The 24,024-nt window shown below is 41.0% G+C and overlaps 1 protein-coding gene across 5 annotated transcripts in view; it reads right to left on the minus strand.

The window, feature by feature from the left end:
- cemip (cell migration inducing hyaluronidase 1) overlaps window positions 1-24,024 on the minus strand; it is a 193,816-nt gene that overhangs the window by 34,083 nt on the left and 135,709 nt on the right. For all 5 annotated transcript variants that reach the window (XM_085165079.1, XM_085165070.1, XM_085165060.1 and 2 more), the window contains exons 12-16: window positions 23,674-23,843; window positions 16,486-16,695; window positions 13,857-14,062; window positions 6,562-6,631; window positions 5,984-6,112 (exon numbers count right to left, since the gene is read on the minus strand). In XM_085165079.1, the coding sequence (XP_085021205.1) occupies window positions 5,984-6,112; window positions 6,562-6,631; window positions 13,857-14,062; window positions 16,486-16,695; window positions 23,674-23,843 (785 nt within the window). The remainder of the gene's footprint in view (window positions 1-5,983; window positions 6,113-6,561; window positions 6,632-13,856; window positions 14,063-16,485; window positions 16,696-23,673; window positions 23,844-24,024) is intronic.

Genomic DNA, 24,024 nt, shown 5'->3' on the forward strand with positions numbered 1-24,024 from the left:
TGAAGCAAGGTGTTATTTATAATTCCTGCTGTTTTATAACACTAGTTTATCAAATTTCAAGGTGAAGCCTCAGCTGACTGATTCAATGTGTAACATTACACTGTTAAATAGGGATGCACCGATACCGATACTGGTATCAGGTATCGGGGCCGATACTGTAAAATGTGTGTGTACTCATACTCGTAAAAGTTAACCGATACCATGAACCGATACTAACTTATTTCATTAATCAGAGGGTGGCTTGTCATTTCTGTTGTAGTTTTTTAGATTGGCCACTAGGGGGGCAATTATTATTTTATTTATTATTTATTTTATATTTTTATTTTATTTTATAATTTTTATATATTATTTATTTAATAATAATTATTTTTGTTTGTTTGTTTACAATATAGACACTGCAATAATTTAAACATTTATTTTATTCTCAAACCTAATTTGTATTTATTTTATTCCAAACAGAAGTGTTTATTTATTATTCTGAAAGCTCGAGACAGTGCCAATAGTTCAGTGATATTTTGTAAAATTACAATGTGGAGACTCTGCAATAATTTAACAGAAGTGCTTATTTTTCACTTGAAATTTTTTTGTGGTCATTTTTATTAAGATTTTATTTGTTATCGGCAGAGAATAAATTAAAACCTGTCTTCCAATTCATTGTATTTGTGTGTGTGTGTGGTAGAAGTATCGTTTTTTGTACTCTGTATCGGCAAGTACTCAGATCCAAGTATCGGTATCGTATCGGTTTGAAAAAATTGGTATCGTTGCATCCCTACTGTTAACACAGTTGAGACTTGCTTTTGGTTGGCATGCATCTGTCTCTGCTAATATAAGACCAGTCATCATCACAGTCATGCCCCTAAAGCCTGAGAAGAGCTACAGATTTTGAAATCCATCACCATAGATTTAGGAGGCAAGTAAAATTATGAGAAAATACAGTTACAGAGAACTGGGAAACATTTAAATAAAGGATAAATACACTGCATGAAATGTTCCCACATCTCACTTAACGAAGCTTTAAATCCAATCATCTGATTAGAAATATTTATTGAAACTTTCCTAAATCAAGCAAAGAATAACCCGACATGCTTCCCAATTTCTAATCCAGCCTTCTGTAGCATTTTCTTAAATAAAATAAAACGTATCACAATAATAAAAGTATCTAATGGCAGTGTGCTGCTTCTAAACAAAGACACTGCCACTGTGTTGCTGTTGAAACAACCTTTTCTCTCACACCGACCTCACATGATTTATGCTCCTGTTAGGATGATCCAAATTAAAAGTGCAGAAGGGAACAAGAGAGTGAGATGGAATAGGAAGGAAATCACTGTAGGGCTTGAGAAAGTAAGGCAATAACAACAACGCTTCCCTTGTCAGTGGTGCCTCATAAATCTCTGCTCCAGCTGTGCTGTGTTAGGAGCCACAGGTCAGTCCAAACTCGGTCATATCTCACCACCAATCTCATTCCCCTCATTTGGCTTTCCTCCGTTTCTGTTGTCTTGACTTTTTCCAACTATCTCTCTTTTTTCTAACAGTTTCACCATTTCTCAGTTCTTGCACAAAAGCGTGTTCACACTATTACTGTGACTAAGTTACCGGTCGCTGCAGATGGCCCCGCCCCTCCCTGAGCCTGGTTCTGCTGGAGGTTTCTTCCTGTTAAAAGGGAGTTTTTCCTTCCCACTGTCGCCAAAGTGCTGCTCATAGGGGGTCATATGATTGTTGGGTTTTCTCTGTATGTATTATTGTAGGGTCTACCTTACAATGTAAAGTGCCTCGAGGCAACTGATGTTAATAATAATTATAATAATAATAATAACTTTATTTATAAAGCGCTTTCAAACAAAGTGCTGTACAACTATTTGAAACTAAAAAGATTAAAAAAATAATAATAATAAAAGCGATACATAGCAATACAGGTAAAAGACACAATACAAGTTAAAAACAGTAAAAATTTAAAGCCACAGAATTAAGACTTGTAAGATAAGGTGAACAAATGTGTCTTCAGCTTAGTTTTAAAAACCTCCACAGAGCAGCCTGCTGAATATCTTGAGGGAGGTTGTTCCACAGAAACGGGCACGAAAAGAAAAAGCTCTCCAGTTGTCTTCGTTCTGGCTCTATGAACCTTTAGAAGGTCAGAGTCCTGAGATCGGAGAGCACGAGATGGAACGTAAAGATGTAAAAGGTCGGAGAGGTATGAAGGTGCCAGTCCGTTTAAAGCCTTGTAGGTGAGCAGCAGGACCTTAAAATCTGCTCGAACCTGACAAGGTAGCCAATGCAGAGATCTCAGAACAGGGGTAATCTGCTCAAATTTCCCAGTTCTTGTTAAAATGCGAGCAGCTGCATTTTGCACCATCTGTAGACCTCTAAAACTTTTCTTTGGTAGCCCAGAAAGAAGAGCATTACAATAATCAAATGCATGGACGAGAACCTCTGCAGTGTCGCTTGTCAAAACTTGTCTGATTCTGGCTGATGTTCCTCAAATGATAAACACGGTCTTTGTGATCTTTTTTACATGAGACTCGAAAGAGAGCACCATGTCAAACCACACACCCAAGTTTTTTTTACCTTGTCCCTACAATTTATGACTCTGCCATCAATTCTCAAGATGAAATTTTGGGACAAGTGCTGAAATTTGTGTGGCCCAATGACCATCAACTCTGTCTTATCAGGATTTAGGAGCAAGAAATTATCCGATAACCAGCCCAGCATCAAATCACAACCAGATGTTGTGATTTAATGCTGTGTAGATAAAACTGAATTGAAGTGGGGACCACTGTATAATCATCATTATCTTCGCTTTGTGGAAAAATGGATCCAATCCAATTCCACCATTTAAGGGAGGACAGGTCATCTGATGATGACGGCAGTGTTAGCTAACAAATTGCAGGCAAACTCAAACATTATCTGAGTTTTAACATTAAGTGTTCATGTTTGGTGAGCTGTGAATTTAGCATTATCTGTGATATTATCTGTGTTCTTTGAAATGTTCTACACGCTCTTGTAAATGACAAGTGAAAGAAGATATTGCAAAGTTAACTATACACTATATGACAATTAAAAATACTTGTGCAAAGGAAAGGAGGGAAATCTCCGTCAACTATCATTTCTCTGGGACTCTCGTCTGTCCTGAACTGAATCATTCAGCACGGCTTACTGAGACTTTTGCTTTCTGGGTCACAGGCAGGAGGATGGAGGAGTAGAAAAAAATGAAGCTGACATTTTTATAGGATCAGCAATTTTCTTTCTTTAGTCTGATGTTCTTTATTATTCACCACATAAAACGTTACATCAAGTAGGCCCACAAAACACTGTTAAAGCTAGGGTAGGTATAAGTCCTAAGCCCAAAGCTCTTCTCCGCTTTTACTTTGAAACACCGAATAAAATAAGCCTGTGCATGTGTCACAGGGTTGATTCAGAGGTGACTGCCGTCCTTGAGTGGGAGTTTGTCATTGTTTGTTTTTTTACCATAGTGGAGTCTTAAGTAAGAAAACATTTTTCATAAATTGGCTCTTATATGGTGGTTTTCTACTCAAAGCACTTCCCATTCATACAAGCACTTTTTTCTATGCTTACTATCTAACATTTACACACATTTGTACTCCGATTGATGCATCTCCTTGATGTGAGGTCACAGTGCTAGAGACCAACAGAGGTCAGCTAGAGGTCAACAAGAAGAGACCTCCAACAAAGCCATTATCAGGGAGGTCATCTACTGAAACTGGTTGGGGGGAAAATGGTAAATGGTCTGTATTTGTATAGCGCTTTTCTAGTCCCTAAGGACCCCAAAGCGCTTTACACAACCAGTCATCCACACATTCACACACTGGTGATGGCAGCTACAGTGTAGCCACAGCCGCCCTGGGGCGCACTGACAGAGGCGAGGCTGCCGGACACTGGCGCCATCGGCCCCTCTGACCACCACCAGTAGGCAACGGGTGAAGTGTCTTGCCCACGGACACAACGACCGAGACTGTCCAAGCCGGGGCTCGAACCGGCAACCTTCTGATTACAAGGCAAACTCCCAACTCTTGAGCCACGATCGCACCATGGGGTTAGTATCTTGCCCAAAGATATTTGGCACGCAGACTAAAGCAGCTCGGGATCAAACTGCCAACTTCCTGATGACCTGCTGTGTGTTTGACCATAATTAGCTACCCTAAACAACTCGGAACAAACGAATGAACTACAGTGTTTTCACGCTTAGTGTAAATTACTGAGAGAGGTCTAACAAAAAAGCTGATGTGTTGTTTGCTAGATTCAACTTTCAGTATACTTGTCAGGCAAAAACAAAATCCATGTATGATAAGGGATGCGAATTGATTCCATTATCGATATCACTTATTCGTTTGTTTCTCTATTGATTGTCATTGTGAAACCAATGAGAGCTATTGGCTCTGCTTTGATAATCAAACACCAAATGAGTCAAATGAAGAACACCTCATTTCAATTATCTGGATGGGCGAGGCCATAGTATTTGCCAAACTGTATTTGGATTGTGAAGTGAGCCATTTAAGTACATAATAGTGGACAGCTGAAATCAGTGTCATGGTGCTCGGTCGTTGACCCAGTGTTTTGTGTTTGGCATTATGTTTATTATTATTATCTGATGTTTAATATCTTCATGGTTATCTTTATTAGCATGTAGGTTTCATTCTTTTCATTCTTCAGTTTTCAGGCCCCTCTTCTGTGGAACCAGCTTCCAGTTTGGATTCAGGAGACAGACACTATCTCTATTTTTAAGATTAGGCTTCAAACTTTCCTTTTTGCTAAAGCATATAGTTAGGGCTGGACCAGTTGACCCTGAATCCTCCCTTAGTTATGCTGCAATAGACGTAGGCTGCCGGGGGATTCCCATGATGCATTGAGTTTTTCCTTTCCAGTCACCTTTCTCACTCACTATGTGTTAACAGACCTCTCTGCATTGAATCATATCTGTTATTAATCTCTGTCTCTCTTCCACAGCATGTCTTTATCCTGTCTTCCTTCTCTCACACCAACCAATCACAGCAGATGGCCCCGCCCCTCCCTGAGCCTGGTTCTGCTGGAGGTTTCTTCCTGTTAAAAGGGAGTTTTTCCTTCCCACTGTCGCCAAAGTACTGCTCATAGGGGGTCATATGATTGTTGGGTTTTTCCTCTGTATCTATGAAGCTCCTTGAGGCGACTTTTGTTGTGATTTGGCGCTATATAAATAAAACTGAATTGAATTGAATTGAATTGAATTCTCAGGGTTTCCAGTTCTAGCTTTATTTCCTGTGTCGTTCTCCTGGTGCTTTGTTTGTGTCCCTGAGTTTGTCTTTAAAGGTCTGTGTCTGTTATCACTGTGTCAGCTGTGCTTCCCTCCTGTGTGTCATTACCTGATTACCTTGTGTGTGTGTGTATAGTTGGTGTCGGTCTGTCTGTGTAACTCTGTGTATTTCCGTGTCTCTTTTCCCGACATTTTCCCATGTTTGTATGATTTCAGGGTTGTTCTCTAGTTTCCCCCAGTTTAGGTTATCGCTTAATTTTGTCCTCACTTCTGTTCATTGTCGCTCACTGTAAATAAACTCACTCGCATCACCGCTGTCGTCTGCAACTTTGGTCCTCCTTCACAACACCACACGACTGCTGCCCCAGCCGTGACACACAGTTGGTTTCTACTTTCCCCTTTTTTAATATTAGTTATCATCTTATTGTAGACTGATGAACACGTCTTTAAGAATCCTTTTATAGCCTTTCCCAGATTTGTGGAAGTTGTTGTGATAGAGGCACAGTTTACATGGTCATGGAAAGAAAAGACTTTGCCAGTACCCAGTAACTTCAACCTTATCTCCAAGACTGAACTTCTTTTCGTTAGCTCACTTCATGCTTGCTCTTTCCAACAGTAACTAACTGATTACTTAATGTGTTGAACAAATGGAGACAAATTCCAACTTTTTATTCATTGTTTAGTCAAATTCCTCATCACAGCATTCTTTATCTCCCCACAGCAGTTCATCCTCAGACTCACCCTGAAGTTGGAATGGGCTCTGTTGTTGGTGAACTGGCCCATAGGTGTGTGCTCTGTATATCCAGGGGAGTATAACCCCTCTGAGGGGCCTGTGGGCACATGGTGGAAAATGAACCAGAAGCCTGTTTCCTGAGGGTTTACACACAAATAGACATGTAGTTACAAACAGAGCTGTTAGGATAACATGTTTCAGTTTACAGTAACTACTTTATCTGTAAAACAAAAACTATCTGTGCAGACTCCTGTACATAAACATAACCACAGAATTTGCACTTTGCATGTCAGCCTCTGCTTTGCTATTGTTCTTTACAAGTGTGTAAATGAGAAAAGTGGTGAGGATAATTGATACTTCTTCCTAATGGATCCTGGTGAAATCCTCAAAGTATGATCATAATTGGCACTCTATCATAGTGAAAGTATGTCAGGTCGTCTGTTGTCTGCTTGTTCCAGACGGTAATAGAAGTATACAGCCATTAATCTGACCTGGCAATGTGGTAATGAGAAAGAGCTCCACCTGGAGAAACAGGGGATATAGGAGGGGTGGGGATGGGTTGAGAGATGAGAAAGTGACAACTCACCTCCGAGCCTGCAGCAGCACAGTTGATGAGGTTGTTATTAGGGTTGGCAATCCAGAAAGTGGAAGTTGCACTATAGAAGAAGATTGTTGTAAAAGAAAAACAAATGGATTTCACACAATAGTTTAAATCAGTAATGCAGAGGAGAAGGAGAGAAAATAGCTTCTAAATTGTCAGAGTTGTATGTGCAAAAATGGACATAATTTACGTCTGGATCTGAAATCAGTCCTGCAGGGTGCAGGAACAAGAAGGAAACTCTACACGAGTACGGACGTATGTTCTGTTCCCAAAATGAGGGAAACTGTCCACAATGTCACTACAGTACACATTTTCTAAGGAGCTTGCAAAGAAAAGCGTCTGGACTTCTTTAAGTTGCTTGAAGACGTTTCACCTTCATCCGAGAAGCTTCTTCAGTTCTAAGGTCAAATGGTGGAGCGGTTGGGGTTCCCATTTGCCTGTGGGATCCCCAGGTACTTCTAGCTGTGCTCGATGTCTGCAATGTTGCTTTCTGGTAGTTCGATGTGCTCAGTTCTGTACTACCTCCCTCTCTTTGTTACCATCTGATTACACTTCTTCAATCTGAACAACATCCCGATGCCACTGCTGTAGATCCTGGTGGTGTGGATCCGTGTATCATTCATGCCTGACATACAACTTGATATCATCCATGTGCTTCATTAGTGCTCCATTCTGTAGTCAGTATCTGTAGCCAGTCTTGACAGTGATCTCACTGAGGGGGTTCAGGCCTATGCATAATAGTAGTGGGTAGATCCTTGGTAGATCCTGCACTTGATGGTGACTTGTGCTATGGGCTTGAAGTTGGCCTCTAGTGTTGTAGGCCACATCCACACTGAGTTCCTGAAGAAGGCTGTTAGGGTCCTGTTGATCTTGTATAGTTAGGCATTCCAGGATCCAGGTGTGGGGCAAGTTATCAGTCCAGACAGTGCACAGTCTGGTGGGCCTGGTCTTACAGTCTTAGATGACTGTTCTGTCTACCAGTAGCTGGTGTTTTGCCCCTATGGTATTCATACTAATTCCTGTTCAGGGACGTTTCAGTGGTCAGCTCTAAGGTCCACCAGCCACTGAGCGTTGGCGTTATGTGTTGCATCCTTCTGCCATAAGTTCTTCCTGTTGTAGGCTTGAGATGGAGTTAGCCTAGCCTTGGTGGTGCTGTTCCACTAAGAGTAGACCTTGGATGGTTCTGTCGAGAACAGCGATTTATTCTCCTGTCCTCTATTTCTCTGGTATACCTCTTTAAGCAGCTTGCCAAGGCCGTGTTTCTTTGCTTGGCAGTTTCCAAGCCTCAGGTATGGACATCTTGCTGTACTTCTTAGGCACCTTCTTCATCTCACCTTTCTGCAGCTAACTTCCTTCTGTTGGCTAACCTCCTCCATGCTACCTCTAGTCTCCTTCTCCATGGAAGGTAGTGCTCCTTGTTGCTGTTTAACTTGTAGCCAAGCATCTCACTGATCACTGCTGCCCTGCTAGGTCTTGGAAACCGGCTATGCCACCTCTTACCACTTGATTGGTTAATGCAGGTGACTTCCGAGCCGGTATGGCTTGATTTTACTATCTCTCGCTCATTGTTAGTATGGTGGGTCCTAGGGACCCTTACTGGATGCAGTTGGGATTCAAACCCACAACTCTCATAAGATGGAAATGGCTCCAGAACAGCATCAGCATGAAGTAGGTGAAGGAGCAATAATAGATGCATTAAACATACGTTACATTCACAGGGTTCTCCTTTTGTCCAGTAGTTCAATATCCATGCTAGAAAGTTTTGCTTGTCATTCATCCTTATTTAGCAAAAAATGATCCTCATGAAGTACCCAACATATGCATGCAGGTGTATGTAATGATTGGGACAGAGATTGTGTCACCACCTCATATCATGATCACAGAGCTTTTGACCACCGTCTTTATCAATGACTGGAGCTACTGGTTCAGTTATCATGGAGTCATATAATGAGAATATTTGAAAGCATGGTAAATGGTAAATGGACTGGTTCTTATATAGCGCTTTTCTACTCTGCCCGAGCACTCAAAGCGCTTTATACAGCTAATTCATTCACCCAATCACACCCATTCACACAAGCACTTCTAATCTTAAGTGCTAAGTATCTAACATTCATACACATTCACACTCCGATGGATGCATCGGAGAGCAACATGGGGTTAGTATCTTGCCCAAGGATATTTGGCATGCAGACTGGAGCAGCCTGGGATTGAACCACTGACCTTCTGGTTAGTGGCTGATCCGCTCTGCCACCTGAGCTACAGCCACCCCAAGCTCTCTCATTATCCATGCTCTACCTTTCCACCAAGTTTCATGATGTACACATGGTACTGATCACAGACCTCCACCTCTGCTTTTGCCTTCTGCAGAAGAACAGAGTGTGTTTGCTTTCTTTCACAGTTCTCAACTTGACCTATTTGTTAACATCTCCTCTCCATTATGCAGCCTTAACAATGATTTACGCTTGTCAACTCATCCCCCCTGCTGCAGCTCAATGGAGATGAGAACGATATTAGCTCAATGTAATCAACGTCTCAACCAGTCCCAATCAAGGTTTAGCCCCCCTCCAGCCTGCTTGATGTGATTTCTGTCACGAGTGATGGGAGGGAGGTCTGAGAGCTGAGCTAAAAGTCACCATGCTCAATTGTGTGACAATGATGTGACTTGCACAGCTCCATTATGGGAATTTGTAGTTAGTCTTAAAATCTTAAAAGGATTAAAAAAACACCATGCAATGCAAAAGAATCATTTACATAAGAAGTCTGCCAAAAAAAACCAAAACACTTTTACTGTAGGCATGGTAACATGATTCAAGGGAGAGCAAACTATATTCTTCAACCAATTTAGCTTCTATCAAGGGAAATTATGTCCAGGTTTAATGGCAAAACTGGGATTTTGTTTAAATTATTATGGTTATAATTAATAACACACATTGACAGTGCATTAATAACATCAACAAATTACTGAAAAACATTATCACTTCCCACTAGTGGGAATACTAGTGCTGGTGCTTATTTTACCATAGAGCAGAGTTAAGAAGAAAGTCACCTCAGTCACGCTGAAAATAGTAATAAACAAATGAATGAGATATTAAAGTGTGCATTTAGTGGAGCACTCTATTGGCTCAGGCAGACCTAAAGTTAACAGGACACCAAACCAACTTTCTAGTATGTCACATGATCATGTTCCTGACTTGGTGCAAAGTAATCACTTTCTCAATGAGTGTGAATTTCAGCCTTATCCACAAACATTAGTGGAGCTACTTTTCTTCAAACTCTATGTTGAAGCTATTCTAAATAAAAGGAAAGAGTAAATATATCTGCAGGAGAAAAAGTGAAGCATAGAAAGACCATGACCATAAAATGAGGAAAAACTACATGTGAGAACAGGCAAAAGTTACTAACATGCAATAGTGGCTTTACTATTCAGTCATGTCAGCTCTATGGATATCCACCTGAACCATCTGAAAGCCCACAACACTGGCTGTTACCCAGTGACTAAGTCATCACACAATCCGGTCGTTAAGTCTGACGTCACTAGCCGTGTCTGGGCCTAAACTCCGCTGCAGCTCCATATATCAAACGATCACTATGGCATTACTGAGAGTTGAAAAACTGTCTAAAGTCTTTCATCTTTAATAAAATGATCAGCGTTCTGCTCTACCAGGTGTAACAATTGAGTTTAACATCCAGGCATCCATGAAAACGGAATTTATGACATTTAGCAGGAAGTTAGCTCGCTAGCTTCTATTTAAATACAATATAGCATGTCCTGACTGTGGGGTTTTGGAAACAAATTCAAACGTACAGCTCTGTTATCACTTCCAACATAAATGAAGACAGAAAACTAAACAGCAGTGATGTTTGTAGGGTTACTGAAGTTTGGCTAGCTGGTATATAATGATGTGCTACGTGACCGCTAGCGACACAGCTATGTTAGCATAATATAAACAAGCTAACTTTTTTTCCACTCAATAAAAGCTAACGTGAGTGTTCTCGGTGGTCAGGAACAAATGTAATTGCATGGCAGGATGCTGTAAAAGGACCAAACTTCAGCCAGGAGAACAACTGAGATAATCCATCCACAATACGAGGTTAGTCATTCATATACTGCTGCATGGGCTGGGCTGTAGTTACATCCTAAGGTTTTAAAAACTGAGCTTAAATAAATGATTAGCGGTAATAAAAGCCGAGGGAGGTCAACAGTGATCACTGACTGTTTTAGGAGCTTTTTGAGATTAAATAGAAGAAAATACAAAACATTAAACATGTTAACAACACAAAAGCCATATTAAACGCAGACTACTTTAGGCCCGGAAGTAGGATTCGTCACGTCATCACTTAATGACTGGATAGCCGTAGGTTCTCAAAGTAGTTTATTCATCAGCTTGCTCACTCCTTTTTCTGTCTAATAGCCCCACTATAATATATGTTTATCTTTTTATTGTAGAATTAAGCTTTCAGTTCAGGGTTTCATTTCTGGCCACACTCTTACTTCAAAGTGGATTTCAACTCACATCTGTCAAGACTGTAAGTGACTCACTGCCTGTCAGTGCATTGTTAAACAATATCTTACTACTTGCAAAGAATGTTTTGTTAAGTTTTATATACAATATATACACAAGTTGTTTTTTAAAATAATTTTACCCATTAATCATACATCAAATAACTGAAGTATAAACAAAATGCAATTTTTAAATAGCGACGTAACAAAGGGAAAACTCCAAACCTACCCCTCTATAAAAATCAATTATTCCCTCAACCTAATAACTTATTGTGCCATCGTTATCGTTAAAATAATCAAGCAGTTTCAATAACAGGAAATGAGTCTTTCACATCACTTATATGCAGAATCGCTTCAACTGAAAGGGTTTTTCAGCATGAACGGCCTCTTTAAAGCCACGTCAAAGCATCTCAGTATTTACATGGCAGGACTGTTAAATATGAGATAAGACAAGATAAGACAGAAGGGCAAAAGACACATGCAAGACTCGATGTATATTTAATAACTCAGATCATTTTTTTGTGTTGTTACTTTCTTGAATTTCTTGAAATTCAGCATTTGCAGCGTGTAAGGTTGCCGCCTGTTTAATCCTCAACTATTAACTGATGAAGGTCTCATATCAAAACTAAGCAAATAAAAATAGTCACTGTGTGGGAGTCAGCAGTAGAACAGTGAAACATATCCATACACTGTAGAGGTAGAAATTAATGCCTTAATAGAAAAATGTAATTGCTTTTCATTGATGCTAAAACAGGTCTGCTGGGAATTAAAGAATCAAAAAACAAAAAAAGGAAGCTTGACGCATCTTCACTGATGCTTATATAACCAAGTGCCGTGTCTTGCTGTTTAATCTGAAGGGCGTGATTTGGATGAATGATTTTGCCAGATGCATACTCACACTCATGCACATAAAAACACACATGCTCAAAAAAGTAAAAGCACTTTAGCCCTAAATGACTGTTTTCATCCCTTCATGCAGAGACAGTGTGGTGAGATAGAAAGTCATGTGACCTGGACTAAGCTGCTATATATTCTGAGTGGGTCCACCTTACAATATAAAGCACCTTGTTGTGATTTGGCGCTGTACAAATACAATTGCATTGAATTGAATGATAGGATGAGCATGAAGTTTTCAACAGAGTCTACGTTCAAAAACCGTAATGTATCTGTTTTGTTCATAATAGAAATGAAGTGATGTGAAGACATGCTGCTTGCATTTTTATAGTCCCGCCAGTCCACAGAAATACCAACATCTTGTCATAATTTTACTAAAAATACCTAATAATGGATGGATAGCTGCTACTTAATATTTATCATCTCTGGAGGTTTATGTGTCATTGTTTGACACACACAAACAAGCTCAGCACTGTGGCACCAGCACAGTTGTTACCTGTAACCAGTGTTGGGGAGTAACGGAATACATGTACCGCCGTTACGTATTTAAAATACAAAATATGAGTAACTGTATTCCGTTACAGTTACCGTTTAAAAAAGGTGGTATTTAGAATACAGTTACTTTGTTGAAATAAATGGATTACACGGCGGTACTTCCCTGTTTCATATTGTGGCGGGTCAGGACTGTTTGGGTTTTGTTTGACAGCTACGTTCTGTTGTTCCAGGCGGCAGCGTTACGGTTGCCATGGTTACAGGGTGACGCCCTCTCTCTGCGTGTTTCCTGGGTGAGAGAGGCCTTTTTGTTGTTGTTGTGCTAAGCTAACAGGCAGAATGCTACAGGTATAGCTCTAAAGAATGTAGCATCATGGGCAGTGTAGTCCGTGCTGCAGGGAGAATGGACTGCCATACACGTTATGTGTCTGTGAGCGAGGGAGGGAGATAAAGGAAAAGTACGAGCTGTCATCGAGCAGAAACGGGAGCTGGAAGCATGTAAATATAATAATAACCACTGCAGCCAAGAAGAGTGCCTGACGAGCCCAGCTGTAAGTAAGCTATTAAGACTCGACTGTACACCGTGTTCGTGTTTTCCTCTGAAACAATAAGTTCTGTTGGAGCAGCCTTTCAACGCCTCTCTCTGTCTCTGCTAGCAAAGTTGACCCAGACAACAAAGTAAAGCTAGTTTTCAGCTACGAGCCCGACACAGAACCCACCGTATTAGCCAGAGGTCCCTTTACTACGGTTCGGAGCCGCGGACCTTCAGTAACAGTAATAAATCACAGCAATAGTACATTCATGTAGTTGTAAACAGCATGATAATATATTAAGTGATCCAAAGTATTCAGAATACGTTACTCTCATTGAGTAACGTAACGGAATACGTTACAGAATACATTTTGGGGCATGTAATCTGTATTCTGTAATGGAATACATTTTAAAAGTAACCTTCCCAACACTGGCTGTAAATGTGGTACCAAATCTAAAGTGCTTTACAAAATAAGTGATTCTGGATTCTCCGGTGCAGCAGTGGACCATCGATCCTCGTCTTTGTACAAACACGTTACATCTAACAATGAGCCCCTTGGACTGCTCTTCAGTTTTAGTTTCAGTTGGTTCAGTTGTTACTCAGCCAACACGAGATACAGCTAGTAACTGCAACCAACCAACCAAATGAATTACATCACAAGTCATACTTGGACACGATGGTGGCCCACTTGTTAAAAAACCAAATCTGAAACTTCTTTTTATAACAGGTATCATGAACAATGACCTTTTAAAAAAAGAAGACAGTGGAGGCACTGTAAGTAACAGTTACAACTAAACAAGAGAGTCCAACAAATCAATTTAAAACATGTAGTTTATGTACAATCAAACTTTCTTTGTGTACCTGCAATCTTGACGTGGATTGGGCACATATCCTGGATACGCTCCATCAGTGATGTCACGACACATTTTGCTGTCTCTGTCTGAAGGCAGCAGGGTCCCTGCTCGAACCATCAGACCCAAACAGTGCTCAAACGTATTTCTTTCTTCTGGACCATCCTCCGTGAAGAAACAGTGGCCTAGTGTGTCATACCCCACCACATCCTTTACCTGGGAGGCAACAGAGTACATTACTGATTGTAGAGTAGGTCACCATAGTGCATGGGGTCCATTTCTAATCTAACTGTAGAAGAAAATGTCTATAACAAAAGTGTGAACTTTCTAAAGTGTAATTCCTCATCAGAAGCTTCATTATTTATCAGATGGGTTTCTGTTGTGGCTCAGGAAGCAAATTCCTGCACCAAATTTAACCCAACTTCAGCTTTGAATTCCAGTCAACAACAATGGTTTAGTGCAGTGGTTCCCAAACTTTTTCATGTTTACATGAGATGAATTGCAGAATGATAGAGACAAAATACTGTTAATCTGACTGTCTGCAGGTTTTACACGCTTACATACACACAGTTACTGTCCCTCCATTTACAAAGGCAGAGGCGTCACACTGTGATTATTTTACATGTAGTTGTTTTTTTCCTGTGTAATAATATTCAACATTGCATCAATACATTTTTCAAAAAATGTCTCTCTGTGCAAAATGGGTTCAAAAACATAAACAGCTGTTTGTCAGTGATTTGAACCGAGGGAACAAATCGTGTCAGGATCAGCCTGTTATTTGTATCCCGCTGTAACTTTACTGTATAAAGAGCTAACATCTCCAAAATGTCAGGGGTAGTTAGTCATATTAAACCCCAATTCTTTAGTCCCTATGACAGAACAGAGAAAACCGACTCATAGTGTGTTAAAATATTGATATTTCTTTTATTCAATCATCTTCTGGAAGAGAGAGACCTCTGCACAGCTCAAACGCCAGTTGCAAGAGCTCTAACATTAGAATCATAAACTGTGCTTCATATAGGTGTTATTTTGGTACTTTACACGTCACACAGTCTCAAACATTGCTTATATGGCAAGTTCCTCATTTCAGTGTCTTATCTATTAATATGGCTGTGCACTAAAACTTCCTGTTTTTCAGTCTGGCTGAGCACTTAGTTTGTGAGTTAAAAGTGGCCTTGCTCTATAAGCCTTTATTAAAGTACATAAAACAATATAATGAGCAGATACACATTAAAAAAATATAACAGTCATTACAACAAGTGTTTGAACTAAAAATCAAGAATGTGGGATCCTGTTTGTCCGTGATTTAAACAGCCCAGCGCTGCTCCCGACAGGGAAAACCAATCCTGCAGGGAGACCTACGTCGGCACTTGTGCAGGTGAAGCCAAAGACAAGATTTGCTTCAACATATTTTCTAGTCTTTGTCTTAGAATGAAGTTTGTTTGGAAACATATTCAGCGATGCTTCATCTCCTGCTTTGCGTTTGTGTGGGCGCCTTGTCAAAAAACCTGTCCATGATGCTAGCAGTGTCCAAGCGTTCTTTTTTCCCCCCCTCTTTTTATACTGCGCCCCCCCTGCAATGGCTCTGCGGCCCCCTAGCTTTGGGAAGCTCTGGTTTAGTGGATAAATGCAAACTGATAAGTGGTTGAAGTTAGGTTGAATTTGTGCTTGTTATTCGTTTTCACTTTTCAGCCAAATTTAGGATACATCTGTTTAAAGTCTGTGAAAGGCTGAACAAATGTAGCCAGACAGAAACACGCAGAACAGCAGGACTAAAGCTACACAAGCGACAGCAGGAAATCTTGGAATATGACGACCAAAGAAGCAACCTGCTTGATATGAACCTGAAAACTAACTCAGCTGGACCCTTTTGATTTGGAGGAGTAGCCACTCTGAGTCCAACATGACTGAACTCCTCAGCCATCACTAAGCCAGAGCCTGGACACCCTTTAGAGATGTCAGTGGTCTACCCAGACCCTGTGACCATAGGTGACAGTAAGAACATTAATTAACTGCTTCAACTTAATACTCAGCTTTCTTCACCACAACAGATCTGCAGATGTTAATGCTCCACTCTTCTTTGACTCATGAACAAGACCCCAAGATACTTATAGTCGTGCACTTGTCTTTAATAGCTTGAATCCCCCTATTAACCATGTCACACAGTGCCCAATTTCCTGCGTTTTAATTCATATATTTCATATACATCTTCATACAAACTGTTTCTTTAAGAGATTTAAAATGATATGCCTGTCACTATAATAATGATTTTATGAGACGTTACTGGAGACTAAAAAGAATATAAAACCCTTTAAATGAGGTCATCGTATCTGCCTTAGTAAGAGTCACCAACACCATGTCAGTGCGCCCCACGGCAGCTGTGCCATCACCAGTGTGTGAATGTGTGTGTGAATGGGTGGATGACTGAATGTGTGAAGCGCTTTGGGGTCCTTAGGGACTAGAAAAGCGCTATACAAATACATTTATCATTTTTTTACACTGTCCCTAACATTACCAGGTTGCTTCTGGTTGTAATAATGACTCTTAACAATAAATTACACATTTATATGTATTCATTCTTATATATGCATTAATACATAGAAAAATACAGAAATAAATTATACAACTTCCTAACTGACCATCAGTCCGTTGGAGCCGTGGATAGTGACGCAGCGGGAGAAAGAGTGGTGAATGGATAAATCGCTGACAAACGTCGGAGGGTCATAGCCTCCCCTCTCATCCACATCTCCATTCATGTGAAAATGGACAGGATAGTGTCCCATGGTCTGCTGGCCCATGTGCTGCAGCTCCATCCCAGATATGTGGACTGCCCTAAAACCATGCTCCACCTGGTGATGACAGTGGACACATTTCAGTCAGAGAGCTCCAGTTACTGCATCAATCAGACACAAGCAAAAAAACAAAAGTACATGAAAAGCAGGACTAGCAACACTAGTGTCAGATTTAGATTTTTAAATCATTATTTTATGGAGGTTTTTTATTCTAATGCTCTATTTCTTTGTTTTGCACATAGACTGTAAATAAAAGATGGACGTAGCTACCAGTGTTGGGTGTAATTTATTATCACATGAAATTGTTGATTAACGCAATAATGGGACTCCAGTTTGTTCATGTGAATCAGTGGTCTTAAACTTGTGGCCCAGGGGCCACTTGCGGTCCACGTCACCCCTACAGCCCGAATACTAATGTTAAGAAATATAGTGCAATTTGTCCCTTGAAGTGACTTTTTGTTGTTTGTTGTTGAGTGTAATGTTAGGATAAGTTCTTTAAAAAGCAAAAAATGATATAACATGAAGGCAATATGAGCAGAGAGCACAAACATGTTGAGGCTGAGTTCAGTGAGAGAGTCAAAAACTAAAGTGTACACTTCATTTAAATACAAACAAAACGATAGCAGAAGTGCTGCCACGTGTCTGGCCACAAAGAGAGGACCGATGTGTTTATTTGGTAGTTCAATGTAAGGCTTCAGTTAAGAGTGAGGAAAAAAATGTTCACGTTTGCGGTTTTGTCTTGTTATACAATATTTGAAATGTAAAAAAACAAACAAAATGCTACATTTTAGGAAATATTTCTTAGTGTTTTCATGTTAGTTTTTTTGTATTACTTGAACACTACAGTGGCCCTCACATGAGATGACAGTGGCAGTAGGGGCCCACAGCTCATTTAAGTTTGAGACCTCTGATGTAAATGGAGAGTCCTCTTCACACACTGAGGTTAATTATGGAGTTCCACAGGGTTCAGTGCTAGGACCAATTCTGTTTACATTATACATGCTTCCCTTAGGAAGACATAGCATACATTTACACTGCTATGCAGATGACACCCAGCTCTATCTGTCCATGAAGCCAGATAACACACACCAATGAGTTAAACTGCAGAAATGTCTTAAAGACATAAAGACCCGGATGGCCACTAACTTTCTGCTTCTTAATTCAGATCAAACTGAGGTTATTGTACTCGGCCCTGAAAATCTTAGAAATATGGTATCTAACCAGATTCTTCCTCTGGATGGCATTACCTTGGCCTCCAGTAACACTGTGAGGAACCTTGGAGTCATTTTTGACCAGGACATGTCCTTCAACGCACATATTAAACAAATATGTAGAACTGCACACTCACTGAAACTCCCTGAAAAGCCTTCAGCTAATCCAAAATGCTTCAGCAAGAGTCCTGACAGGGACTAGAAAGAGAGAGCAGATTTCTCCTGTTTTGGCTTCCTGTTAAATCCAGCATTCAAAATCCTGCTCCTCACATACAAGGTCTTAAATGATCAGGCCCCATCTTATCTTAATGACCTTGTAGTACCATATCACCCTATTAGAGCACTTCGCTCTCGCTCTGCAGGCCTACTTGTTGTTCCTAGAGTATTTAAAAGTAGAATGGGAGGGAGAGCCTTCAGTTTTCAGGCCCCTCTTCTGTGGAACCAGCTTCCAGTTTGGATTCAGGAGACAGACACTATCTCTACTTTTAAGATTAGGCTTCAAACTTTCCTTTTTGCTAAAGCATATAGTTAGGGCTGGACCAGGTGACCCTGAATCCTCCCTTAGTTATGCTGCAATAAGCCTACGTTGCTGGGAGCTTCCCTTTAGGCATTGAGTGTTTGTTTTTCACTCACTATGTATTTATACACCTCTCTGCATTTAACCATTAATTATTATTAGTATCTAGCTCTCTCTCTATTAATGTAGGATCTTTATCTTATAATAGAAAGCACCTCGGGGTAACTGGTGCTGGTGCTATATATATAAAATTGTCTTGTAATGTAGTGTAATGTAACTCATTGCAGTACTAAACTCAATAATTACATCACGGTTACACTGATGTCATTCTTCAGTTCTCTGCCAGCCAGGCGAACAGAAAGAAACATGTTTTTATTTCATGGACACTCTCACGGCTGCAATCAGCTGATTTCCGTGCATGTGTGGGAGGGAAGTGGTACAGAGATTTTGAGTAGCGGGTATAGACATGACTTTTATTTTAACTGCAGAGAAGGTGTGAGGTAAAGTGGGAGATACTGAATTACTTTTAAAAGTAACGCGTGATGTGTAATACATGACTCTTCTTGAGTAATGACCCCAACACTTGTAATCACCATTACAGCCATTGTTCAGTGAAAACTTTAAATCAATGTAACAAAACTGGAACAAGACAAATCCCTGATACGCATGTCTGCAAGCATCTTCACAGCCTGGTAGGTAACAAACCACAAACACAAACAAACCACACGTCGTTTCGACACCATGGATCATTTTCCTCCAGGTCACATGTCTGTGTTAATTAGTCCTGAAATTTGGCAGGTTGACATCAGTGTCTGCTGCTCACCTCTGCTAACTCCAGTCACCAGATTTGTTTCCACTTCACTGAAGTATTTTTAGTTATATGATCAATGACATAACTTGCTATTAAAGCAGCAACAATACTAAGAGAGAGGAACAGAACAGGATGTTAAAATAATGAAAACACTGAAATTTGGACAAATAAAAGATGAAGTTACAGACAGGTGTGGGTTGATGCCAGGAGACTCTGGGACGCCATGCAGCTATGTCCCAAAAAACCCAGAGAATCATGAGAACCAACACTTCTTACAGCCACACTGGTTTTCATTACATCATAGTGTTTGTGAAAAGGCTAAAAAATGAAAGAAATATCAGCCGGATCACAGTCAGCTGCATTCAGCTGGCGACCAGCTAATAATTCTGGAGATGGGAGGTTTTCACACGACAGGACTTGTCCTGAGGCATTTAGTGTTTCTCACCCTCTGTGTGTGTGTGCTCATGTGTGCGTTATGCTATTTCATGCTCTACACACACCCATGCATGAGAAATATGTGACATGAGGCTGTGATGGAAATTTATAATGGAATATGATAGCTGGCCCTGGGGAAAGGGAGGCATTGAGGCAGCAGGAAGACAACCACACACTCCCCCCTCTCCTTCCTGCTTCAGTGTCTCTGTTGCCTTTTTCTGATGACAGGGTGCACGAGGCTGACAGAAAGAAGGACGTTTCAGTGATGAACACGTAGAGATACAGAGGCCCGAGAGTCTTAATGAGCCTTAAACTAAATTATGATTTTAGATGTTAGTGTGCTTTAGTTGGATTATTTGCTGTAGTGGTGCATTAATGTGCAGGAAGTCTTCAGTATAACAACGATGCTCAAAAATGTGTTTTTTAAAGGATCTTTTTAACTTATTGCCTTTAATATGCTCTAAACACACATTCCTACTAAAGCAGCATTGTTACATTGTTCTATTGTTACAAATATTTTAAATCTATAATTCATATTACACCTATAATGTGCAAAGCACTCAGACTGTTGTTACAAAACTGCGTGTTTTAGTGTAAAAACATACTTTGAGTGCCACTGAGCTGCATTTAGTTGTCATTTCTGGCAGAGAGAAAAAGAGTCGGCTGTGAAGGCTACGCAGAAAAAATGACAGAGCAGGAACATGACTTTTGAAAAGTCAGCGTCCAAAAGAGCTGCTGCTGTGTCCTTTTCACTTTTCTCCCAATTTATTTGACGCATTTAAAAGAGCTCAAAAACATTGCAGGTTACAAACAGTGACCCGATTCTGCACTTGTGTAGAAAATGATGATCACTGATCTACAGTGGAAATCGCCGCGTGCGCTTTCTGAGCAGAGTTCATTAGTAAATGGTAAATGGACTGATTCTTCTGACAACATGCCTCATACATCCACTTCTTCTATGCTTAAGCTCTTTCTAGCTATCACACACATGCATGGATGCATCGGAGAGCAACTTGGGGTTAGTGTCTTGCCCGAGGATGTTTGGCATGCAGACTGGACCAGACGGGGATTGAACCACCTTCTAATTCATAGATGACCTGCACTACCTTCTGCCCTTGGGAAGAGGGATCTAGGATTAAAACTGGTTCTTAATTACGTAGAGCATGCTCTGATGCACCTGTAACATTTGCTTGAGTGCAGATGTTCAAACAGCTGGTGAGACGAGTCCTTTAGGATGCAGTGTGCTTTCTGCAGGCAGTGTAACATGTGCATGTCTTCAAGGGCAGGCAGCTGTGTGTTGTTTATCTTTTGTGAAGGTTTATGACTCTCTGCGGTGTTCTTATCTGCTGCAGAGTTGTTTCCATATCATGTCAGCATGTCGTGAGCGAGGATGCTTTGAATGCTGCAGCAGTACAAAAACACCAGAAGGCTTTAAGCCGCTCGGGGTGCACAGGAAGTACAGACTGTTTTAGAGGGACACAGTGTCCATGTGAGGTCTTCTGTGATGTGTGGACCCAGAAACCTGAAACAGGAGACTCTCCACATGGTGTTCAGAGCCAGATTATTATGACTCTGAACATAGAACATAAAATAACCTCTTGTCTGTATGAACACTCATCTCGATTAGATGATCCGTCCTGCGTTTCCTTTAAATGTAATGAAGCTGTTATGATCAACAGTCATATGTGTACTGAGAACAAAGGGCTCAAAAACAGTATGATGGAGCTCCTCCCCCAAGTAAGAGTTTGGAGGAGCAGTAGGGTTCATCATCATCATCAACTTTATTTATAAAGCACTTTAAAACAACCACAGCTGACACAAAGTGCTGTACATTGGAACTGTAAAAACCAAATAAAGGAAGAGTGAAATCATTCATTAAATAACTACTTCAATTAAAAGAGAAACTAAGTCTCGCTGAGGTTAAAAGCCAACGAATAAAAGTGGGTTTTAAGACGTGATTTAAAAGTGGACAGTGAAGGGGCCTCTCTAACGTGCATGGGCAAATTATTCCATAATTTTGGAGCCACAATAGAGAAGGCCCCGCCCCCTCTGAGCTTCCTCCTGGATCTCGGTACCTCCAGGAGCAGCTGGTCAGCTGACCTGAGAGACCGACAGGGTGTGTGGGGATGAAGAAGCTCAGAGAGGTAAGGCGGGGCAAGACTATGAAGGCATTTAAAAAACAAACATAAGAAGTTTAAAATTAACTCTAAAAGACACAGGCAGCCAGTGCAGAGAGGCCAGCACGGGGGTTATATGCTCTCTTTTACGAGTTCCTGTTAGGAGTCGTGCAGCAGCATTTTGAACCAGCTGCAGACGTGAAAGCAACGACTGACTGACCCCCACATAAAGTGAGTTACAGTCGTCCAGGCGGGAAGAAATAAAAGCATGGATCACTGTTTCAAGGTGCTGCCTTGAAAGAAAAGATTTTACTCTTGCCAGTCGCCTTAAATGATAGAAACTGGACTTCACCACTGCTCTGATTTGGTTGTCCAATTTAAAATCACTGTCCAACTTAAAACCAAGATCAGTAACAACAGGTTTAAAATAGACTTCCAGGGATCCTAAAACAACAGAGGAGGACTCACAGGGACCACTGGGTCCAAACACCAACACTTCTGTTTTCTTTTCATTAAAATTTAAAAAGTTTAGAGCCAACCAAGCTTTAATTTCATCTAGACATGTCAAGAGAGGTTTTATGGAGATGCCATCCTTGTGTTTTAGTGGCAAATAAATTTGGCAGTCATCGGCATAACAATGAAATGAGATCCAATGAGATTCAGTCCAGTTCAGTCACCTCAGCTGTTTCTAAGCGTTCAGTGTTATCCAACGTAGTCTGGTCCAGGTACTCAGATCGATAAAGACACACTAGGTGTCCAGCAAATGTGTGCAAGTCAGTAATTATGGAGCACGATTCCATCTGTGAGCATGAAAGGACAAATATTCTTCCTCCGTGTCTCTGAGGAAGAGTACTGGACTTGTTGGTATACAGTATGAGTAATGTCTTTGATGTTTTCAATGTTCATCTAGCTGTAGGATCTACAGATGGGACCAACCATCTGACAGTAAATCAAATGTTGACAAAAGCTAAAATATCTGTTATCGTCAATGAAAAATGTATTTTATTAAAGTTTGTGTTACTAAATAATCAGGTTTCCTCATAAAGTTCCAAAGTAAATGATGAAAACTGCTGCGATTGGCGAGAGTCCTGGTCAAACACACAGCTGTGGTGTTTGGTGTGGTTTGAGGTAGAGGTGGGCAGTATGGCTGTAAAGCACTGGCCTGGGCGTGTGCACTAATCACTCCATCTCTGGGCTCACTGAGGCAAACGTGCTTCACTGGTTCCAGCGTACCTCAGTAGCAGCGAACCGTCGGGATCACAGCAGCACAGAAGGCAAATACTTAGGAACAGATGTGGGCACACTCAGGTGCTGCCCTCTATGTGAAGCATCTGCTTCACACCCCTGAGCACCAGGACACACATACGTGGGATTGACCATCCAGTTCTTTACACCAGTGGGAACCTGAAATTCGCTAAAGCAGGATACATGGTAAAAGAGTGTTTGGCAATCTGGTGGCTGATTTCCTCTGGCGAGGAGTAGATCAGGCTGGATGGATCCCAGGCCTAAGTTGGGCAGTGGGTGGATGTGATGGCGGGGTACAGCCTGTGGATTGGTTGTAGGAGGGGATGGGACGGCAGAAGGGCTGAGGGTGTGGCACACCTGGAGTGCATTTACTAATTTCTCTGTATAGTAGCTATGAGGCCGCAGGACGAGGAGTTTTGGCAGAGCACGCGAGCAAGAATGCACCGAAGCTTGGCAGCTTTACACCGTTTTCCTGTGTATGTGAACAGTAATCACTCCCACTCTGTGGAGCTCTGCAGGAAAAGTAGCTGTCATTGGTCTGGAATAAAACGTGTTTTGTTGCTTGATTCACAGGTCATAACATGTGATGTAAAATGTGGTCATATCCCGAACTTCACCTCTGACAGCTTTTTCATCCTTTTCAAGCCTGTTCACACGGTGTTGCCTATTCTGTAAACGACAGCTAACAGAAGAGTTTACCTTCAAATGTCCTCCGAAAGTGTCAAAGTTGAAGAACTTGCAGGCCTCATTGCCATAGCAGCCGGGCTCCATCTCACCACGAAGCAGGATATTACGGCTCAGCAGGCCGACCTCGGCCCTCATATCTACCCCATCCACCTCCTCTCCCATGTGGATAAAGTTGGCTTTACCTGCATACACAGATAACATGCACAGTAAAAACACACTGACCTACAACACATCAGAGACAAAGAAGACGAGTTCAACTCTGAGTCAAACATAGGAGCACTTCTTTACCTCTGCCTTCAGACTGAACTTATTAACATCCACGCTGCACGTGCTGATAACCTTGTTGGCCAGTAAGGACGACTT

This window comes from Neolamprologus multifasciatus, chromosome 1, assembly GCF_963576455.1.
Source record: "Neolamprologus multifasciatus chromosome 1, fNeoMul1.2, whole genome shotgun sequence".
Taxonomy (NCBI): Eukaryota; Metazoa; Chordata; class Actinopteri; order Cichliformes; family Cichlidae; genus Neolamprologus; species Neolamprologus multifasciatus.